The sequence below is a fragment of the Moschus berezovskii genome, chromosome 8, assembly GCF_049115385.1.
Source record: "Moschus berezovskii isolate FMDL1 chromosome 8, NW_MosBer_1.0, whole genome shotgun sequence".
Classification (NCBI taxonomy): Eukaryota; Metazoa; Chordata; class Mammalia; order Artiodactyla; family Moschidae; genus Moschus; species Moschus berezovskii.
Genome location: NC_142467.1, coordinates 42,634,113 through 42,661,296, shown reverse-complemented (window position 1 = coordinate 42,661,296; position 27,184 = coordinate 42,634,113). Strand labels below are relative to the sequence as shown.

The 27,184-nt window shown below is 39.1% G+C and overlaps 1 protein-coding gene across 1 annotated transcript; it reads right to left on the bottom strand.

The window, feature by feature from the left end:
• Positions 1 to 1,244: 1,244 nt before the first annotated feature.
• Positions 1,245 to 21,314, bottom strand: HAVCR2 (hepatitis A virus cellular receptor 2). The gene is made up of 7 exons (XM_055429729.2): positions 21,052 to 21,314; positions 18,952 to 19,290; positions 18,024 to 18,107; positions 12,208 to 12,248; positions 10,685 to 10,811; positions 7,104 to 7,140; positions 1,245 to 5,109 (listed from the first exon to the last, which is right to left on the bottom strand). Exons 1-7 carry the CDS (start codon positions 21,104 to 21,106, stop codon positions 4,950 to 4,952), a joined length of 843 nt encoding a protein of 280 aa, XP_055285704.2. The 5' UTR covers positions 21,107 to 21,314; the 3' UTR covers positions 1,245 to 4,949.
• Between the last annotated feature and the right edge of the window lie 5,870 nt (positions 21,315 to 27,184).

Below are 27,184 nucleotides of genomic sequence, written 5' to 3'. Positions count from 1 at the left end.
AAATGACTGCCTTGAGAAAAAAACATTCATTTAGTAATATACTGAATGGTATATTTCTTTAAAAATATACTATTGTTCTATTGTCATGATACTTCAAATATAATCACATCCTTTGACACAACATTTCCATGCAGAATCATAAATATTGGAAGTATACAAATGCACATAGGTTTTTGTATATTTGAAGTGGGGAAAAAAAAAACTAAATATCTATGTGTGGGGAAGTGATTTAATAAATTAAGCACATTTGTTCTACTTAATAGTACATAGCTGTCTAAGTAAAGGCTGTTGTCCCATTCTCACAGGGAATGATGAGCTTCTGTAAGTAGTGGAAAAAATTAGGTTACCGTGTGTGTATGAGTGAAAGAGAGAGAGAGAGAAAATAAGAGAATAGCCCAGAACTTTGCTAAATCTAGAGCCACTAGCCAAATGTGGCTATTGAGCACATAAAAAGTGACTAGTCAGAATGGAGATGTCCTCTAAAAGGAAAATACTCACTGAACTGTGAAGACTTAAAATGAAGAAAACAAAACAACAACAATAAAATAAAAAAAAACACTGCATTTCTATTGGACAGTGCTGACCTAACACTGTTCCTTGGGAGTGGGACTGGGAAAAAATTTTGATGGAGAGGACAGGGAATAGGGATTTCCACTTTTAATTATGTTTCAGAAAGCACTTAATTTAAAATTTTAAAAATCAGAGTAGCAATCCAAGCAAAATTTATCAAATATGTGTCAGTCTTAATTTCTTAGTTTTGACAAATGGTACCACAGTTATGTAAGCTGTTAACCAAGAAAAAACAATATCTGCTGAATACAGGAACTCTGTACTATCATTGCAATTTTTCTGCAAATCTCAAATTATTTCAAAATAAAAATCTAAAAAAACAACAATGAGGGAAACAAGCACTCTAACAAGATGTATCTTCTGCTTAGAGATTCTTACTTGGAGTCTCAAAGTACTTACTGTAAAGTAACTCACCTACCCACAGTTCCTTGAAAACACATTTGCTTGAAACAAGGCAGCTAGGATTACTAAATATCATATTCCTTAACTCCCACCTGAAATTCCATCAATTCAGAAAACTCCTTTCTCCCTTGGTGATTAGAAGCTGTCTGGCTGCTGCTTAGGTACCAGGAATTTTTGCTGGCGTAAGAGGCTTGCTCAGAGAACAGGAAAGGTGCCACCTCTCCAAGGACTCCACTGAGGCCTGGGCAGCTAGAAGTTTTCAAAGCCCCTTCACTTGCTCCTTGCTGCCTCATCAGCTCCTTGCTTCAACCCTCAGACTAAACCAACTCTAAGGTCAAGAGGGTTTTGCTAATTCTCATCGTGAACTTTGAGATTAAAAAAATGAATCAAAAATCAATATTATTAGTATAACAACCTTCACCTATATTTATACAGGTGTTACTTTTTACTTAAAGGTTTCTAGAACAAGAACTAAACTCAGCATGATAATGAGTAGGAATGGCAGGTAAAACTGGATAACAAAATTTAAAACAGATTTGATATAGATAAATAGATATATGGTTATTTCAGACCTGGCCAAACGAAGATAAATTTAAACACTGCATTGGAGTGTAAAATACTCTTATTTTACATGAAGTAGGTTTAAAAGGCATGAAATGTAGAAATTACAAAGGACAACATGTCAGATTGTCATGAGGCATGTTGTTAAGTACAGACTATAAAGCTATTAACAAAATATTTTCCAAAGGTGACCCACCCACAAAACAATTACATTAAAAATAATATGTGTATTTAAACAGACATTCTACCACCACAACCACACCTGCATAGCTTAAATAATATTTTTAAACATCACTACTTTCTCTGGAAAAAGAGTCACACCATAAGCAGAAGGAGCTTGACTAAGAATTACAAAAGAAAACTGCTACTATGTAAATGAGTGACCTTTATAATTATAGTCAATACACTGAAAAAAAGATGTAGAGGATCTAGACTCTTAAAAGTCACATTTCTGACTCATTCTCTACTGCACAGCTTTTCCACTGAAAACTGGTTAAAATCTGAGCTCTCCTTACACTTGAGAACTCTCCAACCAAGTGTCCCATCTGCCTCTCTCTCTTTTTCCCCTCTTTCCAGCTGAGTTCCAGAAACGAATGACGAAAATCCTTAAAATTACAGATAGGGCATCTCTACTTACCTCTGGAAAGACCTTCTCAGTAGAAATCTGGTGACAAAATTAATTTGTATTCAGTTAAAAAAAATTCAAACTTAAGTGAAAATTTAAATGGAAATAAGCATAAGGGGATGTTCCCAAATAAATAACAAGTCAAATCACTTGGATTTCAGCCTTGGGAATTTAACACTAAAAGTGATAGGCAGATAAAGCATGGCAAGATCTTAAATTTTCAGTCTGAAAAGATCAGGGAGCCTCTCCGGGCCCTGTGGGTGTGTATAGCAGAGATCTAGGAGAAAAATTTCTAAGGCACTTCTAAGAGAAAAACCACACATTCAATCTTTTTATGTTGTTTTTAATTAAGTTACCACTTGTCATCACCCAGATTTTTAATTAAGTTACCACTTGTCATCACCCAGACCCTTTGGGGGTTCCTTGATAGTTTGTTATCTTTCTGCCATCTTCCTCATTACACATCACTGATACAGAGTTGATCCTACCCTGAAAACCAGGGTCCCAATCCCTGCTGGAACCACTCTTGACACATCTGGAGTGATGCTACACACTACTGCTGGTTGTGACCCTGAACTTATCCAAAGTCTTCATTTCTTTCTATGAGGAGGAGGGTGGACAGGAAAACATTGTGATCATACTTATATCAATTCTTTTATTACAAAAAATTGGAGAAAATGATTCAAACAGTTATAGATGCACATGAAAGGAAAAAGTGAAACTCGTGACTATTTGCCCCGTGGAATAACCATATTAACTTTGCAATATGCTTCTGGAATATTTTACATTAAAAGAAAAAACAGAATTAACTATGCTATTTTAGAACCTTTTTCTTTTTATTAGCAATATAGATTTCTCCTTTGACAAGTAACAGAAGCTCTGTGAAACTAGGGATTTTGTCTGTTTCCTTCACTGTTATATTTCTAGGAGCTAAAACACTGTCTGGCACAAAGTAGGTGCCAAAAATTGTTCACTGAATGAATGAATGAGATCTTTCTTCCTGTCAGATCAGTCGGAAGTTCCACGGGGTCAGGGATGTGTCTATTTGGTCTCTGTGATCCCAGCACCAGAGTACCTGGCACAAGGTAAGCACTCAGTATCTGCTGAACTAGCAAAACAACTCAATGATGAAACCACCTAATTTTTTAACTGTTCCAGTGTGTTGACAATACCACAATAACCAGCTATTCCCCAATCCATGGAAAAAGTCTCTCACAAACACTGTTGCAAATGTTGTCCTTATATATAAATCCTTGTTTAAAGACTTTTTTAGGATAAGAATCCCTTTTGTGGGGCAATCATTGACCTGGTTTAAATCTGTTCTGAAATCTCGTCCCCCTAGAATTTCATAAGTTAAAAACACTTAAGATTAATTTTTCAGCTTGTTTAAAAGCCACTGCCTCGAACTTTGCAAAATGATCTCCCTTTCAAATCTCCAGGAGAAAACAAATGCTTCCCAATCCTGTCTAGATGCAGCCTGAACACTGTAACAGGCTGCCTGCATCCTTGGTGACCAACATCTCCTGCATGCAACACAGTAGCAGTTTAGTCATCACACAGAGATGCCGTTTTCAGGCAGGTCTCTACTGTTGATTCATCAGCAGAAAGGAGGAAGAAGACAGGAGAGTAATAGACTTCCAGGGCCTGAGCTGGAAGAAGATGCTGAGAAACTAAGAGCTGGACAAGACCAGAAACAGGAGCTTAAGAGTATTTTTGAGTTCCCCAACAAGTGAAGGTACAGAGCTCTATCTGAATTCTCCAATGGAAAAGTTTTTCCAGAAAGTTACCTTGCTGCTTATTTAATTTTTTCACTCCAAAGATATTAAGTAAATCTCTATTATGTGTCAGAGTTGTGCCATAACTGGGGAGGAAAACAATGGTCAGGATGGACCTACTCTCCACCATCTTGGCACTGAAGCTTAAGGACCATTGTCGAAGCACAAAGGGATCTGACTCTGACAAATAAAGATGGCTAGAGACCTTCACCTACTTTCCACCAGGGAACAGAATTTGTGTCCCAGTCACTGCTTCTTCTTTTATGAAAAATACTGCTCCATTTCTCTCCATGAATGGAGAAGTCGGTCAGAGATCTTTCCCTTTGTGTACACCCCAAGCAAAACTGGTCAACACACACTGAGCATACTTCCTTTTTCTCCAGGAGCATCTGCCACACCACAGGCCTTGCTAGGCCATCTTCTTAACCGAGACCAAGGAGAGTTGTGCATTGGCACTTACTGTGGCAGAGTCAACATTCAAAGAAGTATAAACCTTGAGGCTTTTAGGGAATCAATACCATCTAGTCCTACTCCAGTAGTTTCCTAACCCATTCTGTGGATCATGGAGCTCTTTGAGAATCAGTGACCCCATTAGATTTCCTGTATTGAAAAAGACACACATATATCTCAGCACGTAATTTCCCCTGTATTTTCAGGAGTTTCATGGACATACTATGTAAACAAATATCTAGAGTTCCAGAGATCCCATATTAAGAATTCTTACTCTCTATAAAAGCCCACTTGAACTCTAATGTCCCAATTAGCAGTCTCTGAGTTTGGTGGATGGAACAAAGAGGCAATGTAGTGCCTGTGTGTTACCACACAGGTCCCAGCTCAATCCTCGAGTGAGCCAGTTCTCTTTAAAATATGGGAAAAACTCTGCTCGGTGGCCAAGGACAGAATTTCTAAAATCACTCAGCTGAGCCATCTCATGTTTTCAAAGAAGACAACACCAAGCCCCAAAATGAAGTGGTTGAATCTGGTGGCGTTGAAAGGTACAAGCAGCCCAGAGGTTGTTAGGATTGCTGCCCACTGTTGGTAGAGCAGTAATACTCGTACGGATCCTCCACTTCATATACGTTTTCCTCAATGATATAGATGTTTTCCTCTGGGCGCATTCCCTCTGCTGCTGCATTTGCCAACCTTGAAGGAGAAAGGTTGGCCAAAGTGATGAGGCTGTGGAAATAAAGTATTGTAGTTGAGTTAAGCATTTTCTGGACAACATGTAATAGAATTGAGAGAATGGGCTTTGCTGAAGAGTTAGCAACTAAGGTAGTATACGATCCTTGATCACGTCCTAATTAGGAAGGGGAAACATAAAATAGCAATGAAATAATCTGGAGAATATTCTGTACAAATTCAAATTAATCTGAAATTTCTTAGGTATAAAAGTGGAATTGTGTTATCTAAGAGAATATACTTATTCTGAGCAAGTACAGACTAAAGTGTTTATGTGAAGTGTCAAGATGTCTGAAACACCTGTACAAATGGTTCAGAAAAAAAACAAAATTGTATACATAAAGAGAGAAACAAAGTAAATGTGACAAAATATCAAATAACGTGCTCAAATTGCTCTGTTATTTCAATTATTATGTGGGTTTAAACAATTCCAAAAAGTAAAAGGAATGTGTGATGGATCCAGTGAGACTTGAGTTTGAATTCTACCTCTGTTGCTTACCATCCATATGATCTAGGCTAGGTTAGATTTGCCTTATCCATTTATTCATTCAAGAACTATTTAGTGTCTTACACACTGAGCCCATGCATCAAGAGATACAACAGTGAACAAAACACAAAAAGCTCCTGGAGGCTGTATATTAGTAAACTTAGGGTGTTTGGGTCCTCATCTATACAATGGGAATAAGTACTTTTCTCTCATAGGGCTGCTGTAAGGAACACTTATCCAGTCAATCTTCAAATATTAATGAAATGTGTACTAAGAATCAGGTGTGCACTAGGGGATAGAGTTGTTAATGTGGCTGATAAGTTGCTAATTTCTATGGAGTTTACATTTATAGATAGAGATAAAACATTAACCCAATATTTTCATAAAGAAGAAACTAGTAGTACATGTAAATGCAAATATTACCTACTGATATAACAACATTTCAGGTTTCAGCTCTAATAAATAATGGTTGTAGATCATATAAAGCCATGATGATTAAATGTTCTATTTGGTCTTATTTGACTTTTTTACTGCAGACTATTTTGTCTTCATAACTCGACTATCTTGTGTGTGTGAATGCTGTCACTTCAGTCCTGTCCAACTCTTTACGATCCTAGGGACTGTAACCTTCCAGGCTCCTCTGTCAATGGGATTCTCCAGGCAAGAGTGGGTTTTCATGCCCTCTTCCAGGGGATCTTCCCGACCAATGGAGTGAACATACATCTCTTATGTCTCCTGCACTGGCAGGCAGGTTCTTCACCACTAGCACCACCTAGACTTAGTCTAAAATTATTAGTGGTTCAGATAGTATTCAGTGGACAGAATCATTTTTTTTCTTAAAATATATTTCATTCTTCCCATGTCCCAAATGTCACAGAAACCCAGTAAAAGTTATATAAGCTTTGTGTCCGTGTAGTGTAGTGTAATTAGGAATGGAGACTAATTCTGCAATATGACAGACAAGCAGTTTTCAACTCTGTTTGTACATTACAATTACCCAGAGAGTTCTTAGAGCAATAAGGATTTTCCTGGTGGCTCAGATAGTAAAGAATTCACCTGCAATGCAAGAGACCCGAGTTTGATCCATGAGTAGGGAAAATCCCCTGGAGAAGGGAATGGCCACCCACTCCAGTATTCCTTCCTGGAGAATTCCATGGACAGAGGAGCCTGGAGTTCATGGGGTCACAAAGAGCTGGACATAACCGAGCAACTATTTCACTTTTTCACTATGATGAGACCTCATCCACAAAGATTCTGACTCATTTGCTCTGGGTAGACAAATATGTTTAAGTGCCCTAGGTGATCCTAATAGGCAATCAGAGTTCAGAAGAACCAGGCTGGGTTATAAAACACTCTGAGAGTAGACTCTGAGTTTCTCATTCACTTCTGTAAACAACGGCCACCTAGAGCCTGGGAATAGATGCTCCAGGGTGTAGTAGATGCTCCATCAGCTGAAGGGTCATCCGAGATTCCCACCTTCTCCTACCATACACATGATTCTTACCTTGAATTTTGTATCTTCTCTTTTCTATCAGAATACCCTAAGAAGAAAGGCAAAGAAGAGTCAATTTAAAATGCTTTAATAAAATAAATGAGATAAAGAACAAAATGGGCTAACTGAAGGCAAAGATTGTTTAGGGAAATCTGGTCTACCGGTTAAGATTGAATTACATCTGACCACTGATATGTGTCTTGGTTTATTACATAAACTGTGGTAGAAAGTAATAAAGATGTATTTTCATATTTAACAAATATAGGGAGCGCCTACTACATATCTGGGGGTATGCTAAACACCAGGGACACACAAAATGAATTATGAGCCCTGACATCATTAAGCTTATCTTCCAGTGGTGAGGCATTTAAGAAAAATGTAAATAGAAAAAATAAAATAATTTCAAACTGTGATGTGACAGAAAGAAAAGTACTGCAGCAAAATGGATTAACCTAGAGATTATCATACTGAGTGAAATAAGACACAGAAAGACAAATATTGTATCATTTATATGTGAAAGCTAAAAACATTACAAATAGGTTTATTTACAAAACAGAAACAGACTCACAGACACAGAAAGCAAACTTATGGTTGCCAAAGGGGAGAGGGAGGAGAGATGAATTAGGAGTATGGAATGAACAGACACATACCACTAAGATGACCTTTAAGCTCAGTTCTGAAAGAAGAGAATGAGTCAGCCAAATGAAGAGCCCGGGTGAGCATTCTGGATTGAGTAAAGCCCTGGTAAAGATGGTGATAAGTGGCCGAAACTGAAAGCATGACTGGAATAAAAGAGTGGCACATGGTAAGGTCTGAAATGGAGGTTGGGCTAGATACTATAGAACCCTAGAAGTCATAATCAGGAGCTTGGGTTTTATCCTAAGACATAAGAAATAATTGAAGGCCAGAAATATGATATAACTGGGTTTCAAGAAAATCACTTTGGTTGCTATGTGGAGAATGAACTAAAAGGAGGTATGAAAAAAAGAGCAGGCAGTAAGTCATGAACTGCCTCAGAGTAAGGTAGTGACAGAGAGCCACAGAATCATGAATGGATTCTAGATATGTTTTGGGAAAAGTGCAGGAAGTGAAGCTGGATTGCATGTAGTTGGGATTGTGTGTTAGGAGTGAAGGAGGAGAGAATTCAAGGATGGCTTCTAGCTTAGGCAACCAGTTGGATGGTAGTGAAACAGTATGATGAAGACCCAGGGAAGGGGGGGCAGGGTTTTTAAAAGATGGGATATAGACTCTAGAGATCCTTTTTGGATACGGTAAGGTGGGAGAAATATAAGTGGAGATAACACCTGAACAGCTGGACAATCAGTACCAACACACTTGAGTGCAGAAGACAGAAACTAAGGATGAAATTTAAGTCTATGGAAATACAGGTTATCATCTTTCAGAGGGTATGGAGAGAGGAAAAACACCAGCTCTGGGGAATCTCAAAACCTAAAGATCATGCTGAAGAAGAGAAAATAATACAAATGACTGAAAAGGAGTGGCCAAACTGACAGTGGTGTTTCAGAAGTCAAGAGAAGGAAGACTTCTTTGGAATGAGTGAGGGTCAACTCAGGTGACTATTATTGAAAGATGGATGTACTGCCATGAAGACAGAGGTATCTACTGGGTTTATCAAAATGGAGATCACTGAGCTTGAACTAAAACTACTTCCTAGGCAATTCAGGTGTAGAAGCTAAATGGGGGTGGGGGTGTTTGAAAAGTACAGAGGAATGAAATGTAGGAATAACTCATCCGAGAAATATGCCTGTGAAGGAAAGGAGAGAAATGGGAGTAGCTGGAGAGCAATGTGTGAACTAGATCTTATTTTTATGCTAATAAAAAAGCACAGATATGAATGGAGAGAGAGATGATTCTGGACAAAGCAGTCAAAGGAAGAAGGAAGTCAAGGCTATGGCAAAGTCGTTGAAACAGGCTTTTAATACTTCATCAGTGCAGTGAGAAGGGAGGGAGGTTTGAGCAGCAGTGAAATATGTGATGCTCATCTCAGACACTGAACTAGAAAGATACAAGATTGCTGTACATCTCTGAGTGCCAATTTATGGCTTTGCTGTCATGATTAAAAACCTGCCACCCTCGTTGTGTGATTTTCTCTAGCAGCTGCTAGGGAAAAGACTGCAAACTGTACACAACTTTCCCATCTGTTCTTCTAAGTAGTCATGGTTTGAGTTTTGGCAGTAATCATATGTGTGTACAAAACATGACTTCTCCTACTCCTCATCAACCTCTTTCCATACCCTTTCACACAAACCATAACGGTCCCCAATATCCAGGCCTTGGCAGAACTCAAAAAGTGGGTGTTATCAATGCTCCTTATCAACCTGTAGACTCCATATTCATGTGGTCAATTCCCAAACTCCACTACTACCTCTCCATAAACTAGGGTAAGTGGGAGTGAGTAGCTTCTTCCTCTGAACAATTCATTTACCTTTAACAGCAGAATAACAAAAAAGTAAGCAGGATAGCCCTGGTTTCAAATCTTCTATCAATTAACTGTGTCACTTTGGACTAAAAGTTACTTAACCTTTCAACACTCTCCAACTGAAAAATGAGAATAATATTAGTACCTTTTTCAACAGGGTAATTATGAGGATTTAATGCACGGAAAGCACTTGGAAGCTTTAAGCCACACAGGATGAGCAGCTCAACCCAGTTTCCCTGGACTGTTCCAGTTTTAGCACTGAAAACCCACATATTTGGAACCCCCTTTCAGTCCTGGGAAGTTTCGGACTGGTTTGTAAGCCTACACACAGTTGATGTTTACAGATGAGTAAGAAAGGCTACTAAAATAATACAAGTAAGGCCTTGGCCTCTGCCCCAAAAAGAAGAGAATATATCACAATTATTTAAGTACATGAGGCTTTCCAAGTGAAGGGAGTGTTTGGTCATTGATTGAGGTGACGGTTTCCTGAGTGAAATCATCTCAAAAATTCATTAAGTTGGACATATTTTAAATATACAGTTTATCGCATATAAATTATACTTTTTTTAAAAAAAATAAACATAAGCAACTTAGAAGTAAAACGTTTGCTGAGTGCCACAATGGAGGAAAATAACAAATGCTGCAACCTTGACCATGACCCAGTGTTAAAGGAACCTGCTGCCCCTCTTTAAAGAACCACACTTAAGAAATAAATAAGATAGAAACTGTATAGAAGGAAGTGATTGTTGATTCATGAATTTAAAAGATTTATGTTCTTTACAAAATAAGAAAACAGGTATTAGAATCAACCTTCTTGAATCTGAATTCCAGCTTTGCCACTTACTGATTCTGAAACCTTGGGAAAACCTTGAAAGTTTACCGTCTCAAAGTGTTACTCTCCTCTGCTGTAAAAAATGGGAATGACAGTACTACCTACCTTATAAGATGGTGACGATGATAAATATAAAAACATGCTTGTTACATGGTAAGCACTGAATAAAAACGAGCTATTATTAATTCTGTGATCTGAAAGGACTAAAGAGTATTCATTCTAATCAATATAACCTAATAATTATAACGTCTAAGTTTGGGTTGGTTCCTATATTAACAGTTCCTTATGAGAGGGAGAGAGAAGCACCATCAAATGACTTACATTTGAGAATTAAACCACCAGAGATAAGAATCAGTGCCAGCCCAGCAGAGACTCCTGCTCCTATGTAGAGGCCTGCTCTGGTGGTGGCACCCATGTCTTGTAACTCAGTAGCCATTGTGGATATTTCCTATGGAAACACAAACAGAATTACAGCAAATGGCCAGAAACCCATTGTCTGCCCAGGTAATCTCACAACTTATGCATCACACCAGCCCTTTCACAGTGTCCCAGGAATGCAGGGACCTTGAAATGACTCACAATCTGTCCCCTTCTAGACAAGCTTCAAAGCACCCAAAGAAAGAGATTAGCTGAAGTTTTGCAGTCAGCAAGAGAATAAGATATGCTTGTCTGTGCTGTAGGTGGAGAAATAGCCTTAGTAAATGGACTCCCAATTTCCCCAACAAAAATGAACATTAAAGCGGAACCCTATTTATATAAGATTCCCTCGTGTTTCCAGGGAGTTTCAGAGAGTTCTAAATTTGGTGTTGTACCATGAAACCCCAATTTCCACAGAAAGATAGTGATTTAAAAGCTAGGAATTTGTAGCCTGACAGTCTTGGGTTCAAATCCCAGTTCTGTCACCAAAGAGCAGTCATCTTGTAAAGTTATTGGGGAAATTAAGTGACAAAAAACAAAAATGCTTGGCACAGAGCCTGGTGCAGGATAAATGATCAATCAATGGTAGCTTTTATTGCTATTGCTCTACATCCTGCTTCTAAAATTTCAATTCATGTTCCCTCTTTAAAAAGAGTAACAGTGAACACTTTTAAAATAACATAGAGCAATTAAGTCCTCCATTTATTCAACACACAGTTACTGCAAGTGCACTGTGCAAATGCACCCTAAGCAGTGTGGCACAAAGAGGTATTTAAAAGGCAGTGCTGGATTGCAAAGACCACAGGACAAGCACAAAATACTTGAGAGTGAGTCAGACTGAGTCAAATGAATGCAGACTCCCGGGTATGTCCTCAAACAATTTCCCAGTCACTGCTATCAGATTGTTTTCTAGTGGTTTTCCCTTCCACTCTGAGAAGGTGGGAGACATTAAAATGGTGGTTGATTGAAATACTGCTTTGTTTTTGGTTAGATATGTAAGTTCTTACCTTAGAATATTACTGACTGGTGTCTTGTCATAAATAAATAAATTTAAATAAACAATCTTTCTCATTAGGGTAGAAATGTTAACAAGGAAAAACACTACTCAGGAGATGCAGGGTGCCTGAACCCTCCACTGTGGTATACAGTTGTGAAATTTCAGGATAAGAACAAAATGCTAGTGCTTCTTCCTTTTGGTTTTCCAGCACCTACTATGTGCCAGACACTTTTTTATGCATCATCTCATTCCATCCTTATAGGCCTCTGCAGTTACAACTGTTGTCAGCAACGTTATAGTCAAGGAACCCAACGACAAGGGAGATTAGGCATTTTTCCCCAAGGAAAGAGTGGACAGGAAGGAAGTCTAAAGCCATACTTTTTTTTCTTTGAGTTGAGCACGAGCTCAGCTCACACACACAGTTACTTACGGTCTGATTTTTATCATGGAGGGTCTCCAATGTCTGCGTCTCTACCACAAAGAAGAAAAATAGCCAAAACAGTTAGGAACGCTCTTTTATATGAGGTTAGTTGTTTGTTTGTTTTTTTTAAGCTGCCTATAATTCTATTTTAAATTAATTCTACTTCATACTCTTCACAATAATTAACTGAGAAATCAACAGAATTTATTGAACACTTACAAATCAACTCTAGGATGATCACGTTTTTTCACCCAGATAACAAACCAAACTACCTATGTTCTATGAAATGGAGACTTCTTCTGGGAGGATGTATTTTGAATACGTGGTTTGTTGTGTCCATAGGACCTAAAAGGGTCTGCAAAATTCTAACAACATTCACAATACACAAGCAGGCATTATAATTAGACCTTTTTTTAGATCAAATGACTGCTCTTTAATATTTATTTTGTTCATTTTTTAATTGATGTACAGTTAATTTACAATGTTGTGTTAATTTCAGGTATACAGTAAAGTGATTTAGAATATATATATTCTTTTTCAGACTCTTTTCCCTTACAGGTTATTACAACTTATTGAGTATAGTTCCCTGTGCTATACAGTAGATCTTTGATGGTTATCTATTTTACATATCTGTGTGCTCAGTCACTCAGTCATGTTCAACTCTTTGAGACCCCATGGACTATAGCCTGCCAGGCTTCTCTGTTCATGGAACTTTTCCAGGCAAGAATACCAGAGTGGGCTGTCATTTCTTACTCCAGGGGATCTTCCTGATCCAGGGACTGGACCCCATCTCTTGCATCTCATGCATTAGCAGGTGAATTCTTTACCACTAGGGCCAACTGGAATGCCTCTTCTATGTTAATCCCGAACTGCTAATTTATCCCTCCTTCACCCTTTTCCCTTTTGGTAGCCATCAGTTTGTTTCCTATGTCTATAAGTCTATTTCTGTTTTGTAAGTAAGTTCATATGTACAATCTTTTTATATTCCACACATAAGCAATATGATATGACATTTGCCTTTCTCTGTCTGGCTTACTTCACTTAGTATGATAATCTCAAAGTCCACCCATGTTGCTGCAAATGGCATTATTTCATTTTTATAACTAAGTAATATTCCATTGTATAGATGTCCATCAACAAATGAATGGATAAAGATGTGGCATGATTAGATTCTGAAAGGTAAAGAAAGTTAATTTTCTCAAAACCATTTAACATCTACTCATTAAGAGAGAGAGTATTTTGTTCCCTAAAAAATGAAAATAATAATAACTGTAACTATAATTTACTATGAATAGGCATTGTGTTAAATTCTTCAGGTGAAGTATCTCATTTAGCACTCAAAACAACTATCTTAAAGTAGGGACTATCTGTCCCAAGGTCATACAGCTTAGCGAATAACAGAAATGGCCTTCCAATTTTGGTCTGCATGGCCTTAAGTACACACTCTTAACTATGCTGCCTCCAACAATGCTCACCTCGGCACTATGATTACTAAGCTCATCATGTTGCCCAAATACTGGCTCACTTTCTTTCCTTTTTAGGCACTTATTTATTTATCTACCTATCCATTCAATGAACATATATTACATCCCCACTCTATGCCAGGCACAGAGGACAGAACAGTGAACAAGATGGGCACAGGCCCTTATCTCAGAAACAATGCATTTTAAAAAGCAATAAATCGTCAGCCTTGGGAAGATTAAGCATGCAAACTCATTTTTCTGGTTGAGTCAGAGGCTCTGAAACTTCCTAAATGTCACGGTCACTTTCTGAAAGCTTCAAAGTCTAAGCCTTTTAATGCAAAAGTCCTGGCATACAGACTCTGATTTTAATATTATAAAAGCATATTCTCAGCCTAAAGTTTTGTTTGTTTATTTTTTAAGAAAAGGAAAGACATTATCTCCCATTTACCTTTGCTCCTATTACGAAAAGGAATTTAAAAACTACACTGGTGGAACTACTAAGTAAACTACACATACAGTATTTTCTCGTGTAAATCTAGTTTCTGCTCCCATACAATTACTTTTCTTTGCTTAAATGATAAGACTGTCTAACTTCTAACTTTTTTTTAACTTCATTTTACAGTGAAAATGATCAATAAACTATAGCACTATTGGGTTATCACAGCTAATTTTCACATAGATTGACATCAACCAAGATGGGTGGGACAGATGGAGGAAGTTACAGTGTGTTTCCTAGAGGACCCAAGACTGGTGGAGCAGGTTGATGATCTTAAAAGTATACAAACTTAATATTTACCATCTAGCAAGTTTTATGTGCCTGACACAGTGCTTAGTACTCTACATGCACAATATCATTTCATCTTCACCACAACGTTGTTCTTGTTCAGTCACTAAGTCACGTTCAACTCTGTAACCCCATGAACTGCAGCACATCAGGCTTCCCTGTCCTTTACTATCTCTGTGAGATTGCTCAAACTCATGTCCACTGAGTAAGTGATGCCATCAACCATCTCATCCTCTGTAACCCCTTCTCTTGTCCTCAATATTTTCCAACATCAGGGTCTTTCCATTGAGTCAGCTCTTCACTTCAGGTGGCCAAAGTACTGGAGCTTCAGCTTTAGCACCAGTCTTTCCAATGAGCATGCAGGGTTGATTTCCTTTAGGATTGACCGGTTTGATTTCCTTGCAGTCCAAGGGATTCTCAAGAGTCTTCTCCAACACTACAGTTCAAAAGCATCAGTTCTTCGGTACTCAGCCTTCTGCATGGTCCAACTCTCACATCCATACATGACTACTGGAAAAAACATTTTGACTATACAGACCTTTGTCAGCAAAGTGATGTCTCTGTTTTTTAATACACTGTCTAGAGCTGTCATCGCTTTTCTTTGAAGAAGCAAGCATCTTTTAATTCCATGGCTGCAGTCACTGTGAGCTAAGTACTATTATTTTCCCATTTTTCAAATGAAGGAGTCTCAGAGAGGTATTTTGTCCAAGATCGCATAGCTATTAACTGGAGAACCCAAGATTTAAATCAAGTCTACTTCCAGAGCTAAGGATTCATCCGTGATCCAGTCCTGCCTTCTTCAAGTGGAAGAGAGATTTCACTTGTCCGATGTTCAAAGTTGGTTTAGGAACCTCAAAAACCCTTGGAACTCTTACTTTTAAAGGTTCCTCTCCACTTCATAGCAAGCATATTATATGTACCCACATTCCACATTAAAGAAAGGGTGTGTACAACTACACACAAGTTTACTTTCAGGTAATTAACTGGTATAATGTCACATATTATAGTCATACAATTAAATACTAATTAATTTCAACTTTTCATTTCATTTCTATAGTTTAGAGCCATTGCCTTTTTTTTGTTTAAGTATTTTCTCAGGCCTTTGAAAAGCTCAGAGATTGTAGGCACTCTGCCTATATTCCCAGGTGCAAAAGATGGCCCCATTCTGTTGCCCTAAAGGGAAGGAACAAACAAGTAAAACCTGAAGTGAAGGCCACTTCTGGTTATGGTACAGACACCTCAAAAAATGTGCACTGCCTTGTGAGGAAGCTACTTCTCTATCTGGGAAGGTGTGTGGTCACACAGCAAATGTCCACTTGGGCGTGACGTTGTAGAGAGCACTGAAACCCATGATGGGTAAGTGGGATTCCCACAATTCCCTTCAAGGTCTACAGTCGTGGAATTCTTTAAAATATAACAATGACATATGATAAACACTTGGTATGATTTGATTAGCTCACTATTTGGGTGATCATCTGTTTCCACCATATTTAACTTCCTTACTAAGTACATGAGAGATGTTGGTATCCAGTGACTACCAACAAAAAGATTCAACCTCTAGAGAACTGACATTAATATTTAAAATAACTAAAGAACTGATGCTTTTGAACTGTGGTGCTGGAGGAGACTCTTGAGAGTCCCTTGGACTGCAAGGAGATCCAACCAGTCCATTCTAAAGGAGATCAATCCTGGGTGTTCATTGGAAGGACTGATGTTAAAGCTGAAATTCCAATACTTTGGCCACCTCATGTGATGAGTTGACTCACTGGAAAAGACTCTGACGCTGGGAAGGATTGGGGGCGGGAGGAGAAGGGGACAACAGAGAATGAGATGGCTGGATGGCATCACCGACTCGATGGACATGAGTTTGAGTGAACTCCGGGAATTGGTGATGGACAGGGAGGCCTGGTGTGCTGTGATTCATGGGGTTGCAAAGAGTCGGACACGACTGAGTGACTGAACTGAATTGAACTGAGTGCTTTCTCTGGGCAGGGCATTAATGTATTATGCTTAGTGCTTTACATATGTCATCACATCGATCTTTACAATAGTCTTTTGACATAGGTACTGGAAATTAACCTCATTATAGAGGTAATGAAATTGAGCCTCACAGAGTTTGAGCAACAAAACTGAGTTTATAAAACTAACACAAAAAGCTGACATTAGAACCCATTCTGCCTATCACTGAAGTGCTGTGCTGTGCTCAGTTGTTTCGGTTGTGTCCAACTCTTTGCAACCGTATGGACCATAACCTGCCAGGCTCCTATGTCCATGGGATTCTCCAGGCAAGAATACTGAAGTGGGTTGCCACGTCCTTCTCCAGGGGATCTTCCTGACCCAGGAATTGAACCTTCATCTCTTGTGTCTCCTGAATTTCAGGCAGGTTCTTTACCCACTGAATCACCTGGGTAGCCCATCGGTGAAGTAGTACTTAACTGCAATCTCATTCTGCCTCTAGATCTTACTGAAAATGACAATAACTAACATGTACTGAGTATGCACCATGATCAGACTCTAGGCTAAGCACTTTAGACACACTTTCTTATTTAAATCTGAGACATTTAATAGATTAGGATTGGAATTTACCTATTATTAAATTTTAGGGCTTTCCTGGTTGCACAGAGGTAAAGAATCCACCTGCCAATTCAGAATACGTGAATTCAATTCCTGGGTCTGGAAGATCCCCTGGAGAAGGAAACGGCAACCCACTCTAGTATTCTTGTTGGGAAATCTCATGGACAGGAGCTTGATGGGCTACAGTCCATGTGGTCACAAAAGAGTCAAACATAACTTAGCAACTAAACAACAACAACAACCTCATTTTACGGAATCAAAGACTATGCTTTGGAGAGTTTAGAGAGACCAGGACTCCTTCCTGATCAGTCTGACTTGAGGTCCGCTCTGTCAACCGTATCTTCTTTCTAGAGCACTGTGGAAAACACTTGTTGAAACACTTGAAGGATTTAGCTGCTTCTTCTGAGGTCAGAATCTGAGGAAGATGATGGACTTTATTCCAGTTAGAAAGAACTCTTGAAATAGCCTAATCCAAATTATCCCAAAAATGGACTGGGGCCAATACATGACAAAACATCATCAGTACAGGAGTAAATCAGAAAATAATAAGGAAACATAACGAGTTTTTCATTAAACTTACATAAGAGTATCCTCTTTTTTTTTTTTTTAAACACGGGGATGTCAATAGTAGAAATCTTTTTTTCGCTTGTTTGGCAAAATACAAAGCTCATCAAAAATCTTTTTCAGGAGTCAGAATTATTGGGTGGTAAAATCCAAGTCTCTGAACTCATTCCTCAGACAGAAGAGGAAGCTGCTATCATGAGAAGTGAAAGGCTTTGGCTCGGGTAGAGGGCTACTCATGACTAATTCAGAATCCTAGCCTGGGGCACTTTTTTCCCAGCATAAATTTACCTTCTCCCCTTCCTTACCTCTGTCACTATCTTGGGTGCACAGAAATATTCATGCCTCCACTCAAACTATTTTCTCATATTTTCCCCATATTCTAAATCCTCTGAACTCAGAAACCAACTAAAGGTTTCCTCCTATACACCATGTGTAATTACCTGAGACAGGTCCCTTTGTGGTGAGCATCCTTGGAAAGGCTGTAGTTATGTCCCTCCATGGAGTCCAAGCTGGGGTGACCTTGGCTAAAGTCAGAAACCAATGTAAGGATGAGGCTTTTCTGACAGCAGAAAAGTGGCAACAGAAAAAAATTGTAAACACAACAATAGAAGAGAAACACATGCTAAACTTCCAAACCTACCTGAATACCTTCATTGAGAGTATATGATACTCAGAATGTCTGACAGAGGTGTGTTACATCATTATTATCACAGTCTAATTGTTAATAATAAAACTTACAGCCAGAGTAAATGCTTTCCACAAAACATCTCATAAAATCCTCCCAGTGACCTCTAGGGTAGGTAGTATTATATTTTATAGAGGAAGAGGTCACAGCGTTTAAATAACTTGACCAAGATTACACAGCTGGTAAGAAGCAGTGTCAAATTTGAACTTAGCTCCATCAACCACTAAGTACACACTCTATAAGCATTAAAACATGAAAGCATATGTGCCCCCTCTTCCCCACACAAGCAGAGTCCAGTGGTTCTCAATCCTGGCTGCACATGGGGGAAAATCATTGGGGGTAGACTTTGTAAAACTCCCATGCTCCATCCACCTCCAGAAATGCTGATTTCCCTGGTTTAGGGGTGGAGCCCAAGCATCTTGGGAGTCAAAAGGCTCCCCGGGTGATTCCAATGACCAGTCAGGTACTCAGACCACTGATCTAGCACTTTCCTTCATTTTATGGCCATGAGGTTCAAAATAGATGGAGGGAATTAAACATGGTTGGACCCGTTAATCTTTAGGTCTCAGGGACCCAACTGGAGTGCTGTAATTGGGAAGACCAAAGGTGAGATCCGTCAGTGTATTTAATATGATCCACAGGCAAATCTCATTCAGAAAGAAGGTATGCAAAAATCTACTTACCTTGTTTGATGATCAACTCCAGGTTTGATTTTCGATCATTCATTAGACCTGGGAATTGGATCCGGCAGCAATAGGTCCCACTGTCAGCTAAAGTCACATTCTTTATGGTTAAAGTCACGTCTCCTTTGTGCAAATCCCTCTTTAGTAGGTATCTGCTGGATGTCTGATAGGTCACGTTCCTTCCATCAGTCCTGAGCACCAAACTGTAACATTCAAACACAGGGCAGGGTCCCTTGCCCCAGCACACAGGCACGAGATTTTCAGTGGTAGCTGGAGAGTAGGTGCAGGGCAGATCAGCATTCTGACCCACCTGAGACACATATGCCCCTTTCAAAGAACCTGCATGAAGAGGGAAAGAGAGCAGTGAGAGAGGTTGGTCCATTTCAAGAAAACTGCAAGCAATGTTTTGCAGAATAAGAGGAAATCACTGCTGCTTTCCTGCTTTGAGAACAGTTCACTCACTATAGCAATGATTCTCAGACTCAAGGGGCACCAGAATCACCAGAAAGCCTTGTTCAAACAGAGAGAGCTGGGCTCAACTGCGAGAGCTCCCCATTCAATTGTTCTTGGGTGGGGCCCAAAAATTGTATTTCTGTGAAGAGGAACTCAAAAGCCTCTTAATGAAAGTGAAAGAGGAGAGTGAAAAGGTTGGCTTGAAGCTCAACATTCAGAAAACAAAGATCATGGCATCTGGTCCCATCGCTTCATGGGAAATAGATGGAAAAACAGTGGAAACAGTGTCAGACTTCATTTTTTGGGGCTCCAAAATCACTGCAGATGCTGATTGCAGCCATGAAATTAAAAGACGCTTGCTCCTTGGAAGGAAAGTTATGACCAACCTTGATAGTATATTAAAAAGCAGAGACATTACTTTGCCAACCAAGGTCCGTCTAGTCAAGGCAATGGTTTTTCCCATGGTCATGTATGGATGTGAGAGTTGGACTGTGAAGAAAGCTGATCGCCGAAGAATCGATGCTTTTGAACTGTGGTGTTGGAGAAGACTCTTGAGAGTCCCTTATACTGCAAGGAGATCCAACCAGTCCATTCTAAAGGAGATTAATCTTGGATGTTCATTGGAGGGACTGATGCTAAAGCTGAAGCTGCAATACTTTGGCCACCTCATGCGACGAGTTGACTCACTGGAAAAGACTCTGATGCTGGGAAAGGTTGGGGGCGGGAGGAGAAGGGGACGACGGAGAATGAGATGGCTGGATGGCATCACCGACTCTGTGGACATGAGTTTGAGTGTACTCCAGGAGTTGGCGATGGACAGGGAGGCCTGGCGTGCTGTGATTCATGGGGTCGCGGAGAGTCGGACATGACTGAGTGACTGAACTGAACTGAACTGAACTGAACAAGTTCCCAGGACACACTCAGGATATGGTTCATCTTAGAACCTCACTTTGAGAACCAGTGCCCAAGGAGAGAATCATGGCCTGGTCCTGTAAACATTGAAGGGCACCGCTGATAGAAACAGATAACCAGCAGTGGGTCACTGTCAGCCAGGAAGAGAGCTCGCTCACCCATTTAGGCTAGTGGTCTACTCAGAAACTCAGGGCAGTTATCCTAACACAAAATTGTCTCTCCGTTTTTTTTTCAAAACCAAGCACCAGTCACATAATGAATAAAAACCCTTGGCTGAATAAGAAGTTAATGTATGGCTGTTCTGAGGTTTAAAATTTATATAAACTACACATTAATACTGAGCAACTGAACGGAACAGAACACATTAATATACACACATATTCAAGCAGTATAAAAAGTATATGACAACTCTCCCATACCCTGCTCTTTTCCATGTCCCAGCTCCCTTTCCCAGAGAATCATTCATGAATTCCCACTCCCCTGTGACACACACAAAAACAAGTCCAATATATCCATTTTTCTGCTCCTTGCTTACTTCAATTAACATTATGATTTAAAGATATCTCATATCATTATGTTTCATCAGCTTTGCTATTTGTATCATGGATATATCACAATTTCTTTACCCACTACTCTGCTGGTGGACATTTAGGTTGCTTCCAAACTTTTGCTTATTACAATGACCATCCTTGCATCTTTATCTTGCACTATCCAACTGCGAAAATCCACACTTACTTGTAAGCAGTAGCAGCATGAGCAGGACACGGTCAAAAAAAAGATGTGAAAACATGAGTTCTGAAGAAGAAAGTCAAAACAATGGCTCTGATTAGGTGCCGTTTTAATTCTCCAATCGAACTGAGTATTTCCTGGAACTGTGTCTCTTCCCAAGTCACAGAAGCAGTGGCCACTCTCCAGACTGCTGGCTCAGCACAACAGGCGTTTAACTACCAATCACTCCTCTCTTAACACTGTCATCTACGATGACAGCAAAGGAAATGCCAGTTCTCTCTCATGCTAGACCACACACATCCTGTGAAGACTGACATTTACCCTGTCCTCATCAACAAGAGGAAGCAATACTCAGAGGAAGAAAAGTGTTACTCTGTCAAGTGTCTCTGGCAAGTAGAGTGAACCCTCTACTATCTCCAGTGAAATAACAGTCCTCTGTCTGAAACGGACAGTGTTCACTGGGAACACAGGTAGAAATATATCACTCGTACATTCATTCGGTCAAGTCAGTCAGCTGGTGAGTTCTGTGATCAATGTTTATGAAGCATCTACTATTTGTCAGGAACTGGACTAGGAGCTGGGAAATGAATGAATAGCCTGATCCTTTTTTTTTTTTTTTGGCCATGCCATGTGACTTGTAGGATCTTAGTTCCCTGACCAGGGATCAAACCCATGCCCCCTGCATTGGAACTGGGCATTCTTAATCACTGAATTGCCAGGGAATTCCTAATATTAGGTGCCCTTTCTACTCCAATCATGAAACTAATTCTTAGCCTTGCTCTAATACAAACTGAGCTATGTCATATAAGCTTACTAGGCTGGCCTCCCCATTTATAAAATTTATAACATGAGGAAATTGTGTTAGGTGATATATGCACAGCTGCTCTAATATTCTGACTTTGACCTGAACTTTCAAACTCTTCCACCAAGGAAAAATGCATTCCTTTCTGCAATGATCCTTTCCCCCTCCTGTTGGGGGAACTGAGGGCACCTCAATATTCTACTTCTCATATACACTAGATGTCCCCTCTCCTTCTATCCCAAGGGCTTTGGGCATCAATTGTCAGAAAGTGTTGAACCACACTCTCCATTATTGAGGTTAACATCTCAGACTCAAACAGTCTCAACTCTGGGAGAGTGACTTTTGTCTGGAAATCTTAAAAGCAAACATCTATTTATAAAAGGGAAGTGAGCTCTCAAATGGAATAGTTTCTGAAAACCCTGTGGTCTTCCTCTGTCTTCTCTGCCTGAATTTCCTTGTCACTTACTTTAAACATTACTAAATGCATTTATTATAAATATCCAGCTTGTTCTGTGTGTGTACCTTTATAATGCCACAAAGTTAGTGGTGATTCAAGAGATCATGTTCAATTTCTTTATGGTATAGACAAGGAAACTGAGACCTGAAAAGACCAATTTGCCCAAAGGCATATGACTGTTCATTTCAAGCAAGAACACAAGTTTCCCTAAGAACCAGATTGTTTTCCCACTGTAAACTATGTTTCATAAATTTCATTTGCCCTTACTGTCTGCCCACATACCTAATAACAACAAGCAAATGTACATATTCAAGTGTAAAGTAGATTTGATTAAACATGGGGTCAGAGGTTAGATTTACTAACAGCATGCATGAGTCCAAGCAAAACTCTTTTAAAAGTTTCAGGCCTCACATTTTGTGTTCTGATTTTGGTTTGCTTTGTTTCTTATTATTATTACTCTGTCCTCTATCCAACTCTAGAATTATTTATTACTGGATCCAGCTTAATAAAAGTTTAACAATGGGAACTTCCCTGGGAATCCACCTGCCAATGTAGGGAACACAGGTTCAATCCCCATAGCCCAGGAAGATTCCACATGCCATGGAACTAAGCCCACATGTAGCAGCAAAGACCCAGGACAGCCTAAATAAATAAACAAAATTATTTTATAAATGAAATTACTTACTAGTTAGGCTTTAAAAAAAAATTAACAATGTATTAATTCATTGAAGCCTAGACATGAAGGCGCCTAGAAATCTATTCTAACCCCTTTCTTTTTCTCTGTGTATACAGGACTTTTTCTGAATATTGTCATTTTCACTTAACTTTTATTTCTTGGTTTTTTTTTTTTTAACTGTTTAGGCAACACATCCAGAAGGCTAAAGTTTAAAGCAATATAAAAAACACATACTGAGAAGCTTCTTTCTCACCCCTTCAGTTCACCAGTTTCGCCCACCCACCCTATAGGTTTCTATTTTCATAAATCTTTTCTGTATCCTTCCAATGCAAACACAAGAAAATAAAGTATATATTCTTGTTTCTCCCTTTTTCAGACAAAAAAGCATATCGTAACACATTTTACAATTTGCATTTTCCATTTACTATTTCACATAAATTTTTTGATATAGCAAAAGCAGAGAGAATAGAACACACTCTCAATATACAAAGTCAAAATTATCAAATTTTTCTTTTAAAACAAATCCCAGATGTCATGTTATTTCACCCTTACAGATGTCAATGTGCATCTTGTTTTTTCAAAATTGATACTCTGCTAATTACCATTATCACATAAGACAAAATTAATAATTATGTCTTAGCAGCACCTGATTCTTCAGTCCATAATCAAATTCCCCTGATTATCTCAAAAACGTCCTTTTATAATAGGTTTCAGTCCAGATCTAAACACTGCATTTGTTCTGTAATAACCCTTGTGCTTTTGGCTGTTGTAACCCTACACTGCATTTGGTTGTTATAACCCTTGTGGTCTGTGTGCTCAGTCACTTAGTTGTGTCCGACTCTTTGCAACCCTTTCGACTACAGTAGGCCAGGCTTCTCAATTCATGGGATTTTTCAGGGAAGAATATTGGAGTGCACTGGGACAACCCAGAGGGATGGGATGGGGAGGGAGGTGGGAGGGGGGTTTGGGATAGGGGACATATGTACACCAGTGGCTGATTCATGTCACTGTATGGCAAAAACCACCACAATATTGTAAAGTAATTAGCCTCCAATTAAAATAAATACATTAATTTTTTTTAAATCACTTCAGCTGCTGCATTATAAAACCAGTTAAGAAGTGTTCACAGATTTCCATGTGAGAGATAATAGTAACTTGAATAAGAGTAGCAGTTCAGTTCAGTTCAGTCACTCAACTGTGTCTGACTCTTTGAGACCTTATGGACTGCAGCACGCCAGGTCTAGGGAGACCATCACCAACTCCTGGAATTTACTCAGACTCATGTCCATTGAGTCCGTGATGCCATCCAACCATCTTGTCCTCTGTCAGCCCCTTCTCCTCCTGCCTTCAATATATCCCAGCATCAGGGTCTTTTCTAATGAGTCAGTTTTTTGCATCAGGTGTCCAAAGTATTGGAGTTTCAGCTTCAGCATCAGTCCTTCTGATGAATATTCAGGACTGATTTCCTTTAGGATGGACTGGTAGGATCTCCTTGCTGTCCAAAGGACTTTCAAGAGTCTTCTCCAACACCAGAGTTCAAAAGCATCAATATTTTGGCACTCAGCTTTCTTCATAGTCCAACTCTCACATCCATACATGACTACTGGAAAAACTATAGCTTTGACTAGACAGATCTTTGTTGGTAAAGTAATGTCTCTGAATTTTAATATGCTGTCTAGGTTGGTCATAACTTTTCTTCCAAGGAGCAAGCATCTTTTAATTTCATGGCTGCAGTCACCATCTGCAGTGATTTTGGAGCCCCCCCAAAATAAAGTCTATCACTGTTTTCACTGTTTCCAATCTATTTGCCATGAAATGATAGGACCAGATCGCCATGATCTTAGTTTTCTGAATGTTGAACTTTAAGCCAACATTTTTACTCTCTTCTTTCACTTTCATCAAGAGGTTCTTTAGTTCTTCACTTTCTGCCATAAGGATGGTGTCATCTGCATATCTGAGGTTCTTGATATTTCTCCCGGCAATCTTGATTCCAGCTTGTGCTTCCTCCAGCCCAGCGTTTCTCATGATGTACTCTGCATATAAGTTAAATAAGTAGGGTGACAATATACAGCCTTGACGTACTCCTTTATTTGGAACCAGTCTGTTGTTCTGTGTCCAGTTCTAACTGTTGCTTCCTGACCTGCATACAGATTTCTCAAGAGGCAGGTCAGGTGATCTGGTATTTCACCTCTTGAAGAATTTTCCAGAGTTTGTTGTGGTCCACACAGTCGTGAAGATGAATAAAATTGCTTCCAAGCTCTATTTGAGATGTAGAAAAAGCAAGACCAGATGGGACCAGAGGGGTGAGTGAAAGGGAGGAGTGGATAATGACACTCAAGTTTCAGGCTTCAGTGACAACGTGAATGAGGGTGTCATTCACCAAGATAAAAATAAGTCAGCAATGGTAGGTACTGGCCCCAAAATATGCTTAAATAAATTCTGAAAACCTTCAACAACAACAAAAAAAAGAATACTGGAGTGGGTTGCCATTTCCTCCTCCACAGGTTATAACCCTTAAGTTTCTTTTAATCAAGGCCAGTCTTCCCTCCTTTCCCCCTGCCATTCACAAGTTGTACAAAACAATGTGCTGTTCCACGTTCCGGGTTTGTTTCCTTGTATCTCTTCATTTAAAGTATTCCTCTTTTCTTTGTATTTCCTATAAATGTAACTTAGCTCTAGAGATTTGGTAAGATTCAGGCTTAATTCTTTGGCAAGAACACACAGCTGGTGCTACTCCATTACAATTGTCTAGTTGTGCCACATCTAGAAATGCTAAGATCGATCAGCTTGCATCTTCCTTTTTCAATTTCATATTCTATTCTGAGCATTTCTCCATTTCAGCTTATATAGAATGTTCTTGTTCTTTATTATGGCTACATAGATCTTACTGGGTGAAAACACTGGGTGGAAATAATAGTGATTATTCTTTTGAAAGGAATACATCATGTCTCAACTTATTTATAAAGATGACCATAAAAGACCCATGAAGGTCTATGATTCTTTAATTATGTACAAGAAAAGTCTGCTTTTTAAAAGGAGCCATTGAATGTATTTTTGGTAAAGAAGTCTTCCCTACTGTAATATTTTCTAAATTCTGTTTATTAATAGAAACTCATATCATTAATTTTCTTAAGGGCGTGTTGAGAGTTGGCTATAATTATGTGAAGGGATAACTACAAAATAAAACTACTACATATGATATTACTGTAGAAGTTAAGTGTTCTGTTTTCTCCCTATGTCAGCAGGAAACGTGACAGAAAATCTCAGACTCCTTAAAGATATCCTCCAAACACTAAATGGAAACACTGGAATTATGTGTAATTAGAATTACACATTTAAAGGTAACTAAGGGGTGAAAAGCAATGCCAAAGAATGCTCAAATCACTGCACAATTGCACTCATCTCACACACTAGTAAAGTAATGCTCAAAATTCTCCAATTCAGGCTTCAAAAATACATGAACTGTGAACTTCCAGATGTTCAAGCTGGTTTTAGAAAAGGCAGAGGAACCAGAGATCAAATTGCCAACATCCACTGGATCATCAAAAAAGCAAGAGAGTTCCAGAAAAACATCTGTTTCTGCTTTATTGACTATGCCAAAGCCTTTGACTGTGTGGATCACAATAAACTGTGGAAAATTCTGCATGGAACAACAGACTGGTTTCAAATAGGAAAAGGAGTACGTCAAGGCTGTATATTGTCACCCTGCTTATTTAACTTATATGCAGAGTACATCATGAGAAACGCTGGGCTGGAGGAAGTACAAGCTGGAATCAAGATTGCCGGGAGAAATATCAAGAACCTCAGATATGCAGATGACACCACCCTTATGGCAGAAAGTGAAGAGCTAAAGACCTTCTTGATGAAAGTGAAAGAGAAGAATGAAAAAGTTGACTTAAAGCTCAACATTCAGAAAACGAAGATCATGGCATCTGGTCCCATCACTTCATGGGAAATAGATGGGGAAACAGTGGAAACGGTGACTGACTTTATTTTTCTGGGCTCCAAAATCACTGCAGATGGTGATTGAAGCCATGAAATTAAAAGACGCTTACTCCTTGGAAAGAAAGTTATGACCAACCTAGATAGCATATTAAAAAGCAGAGACTACTTTGTCAACAAAGGTCCATCTAGTCAAGGCTATGGTTTTTCCAGTGGTCATATATGGATGTGAGAGTTGGACTGTGAAGAAAGCTGAGCACCA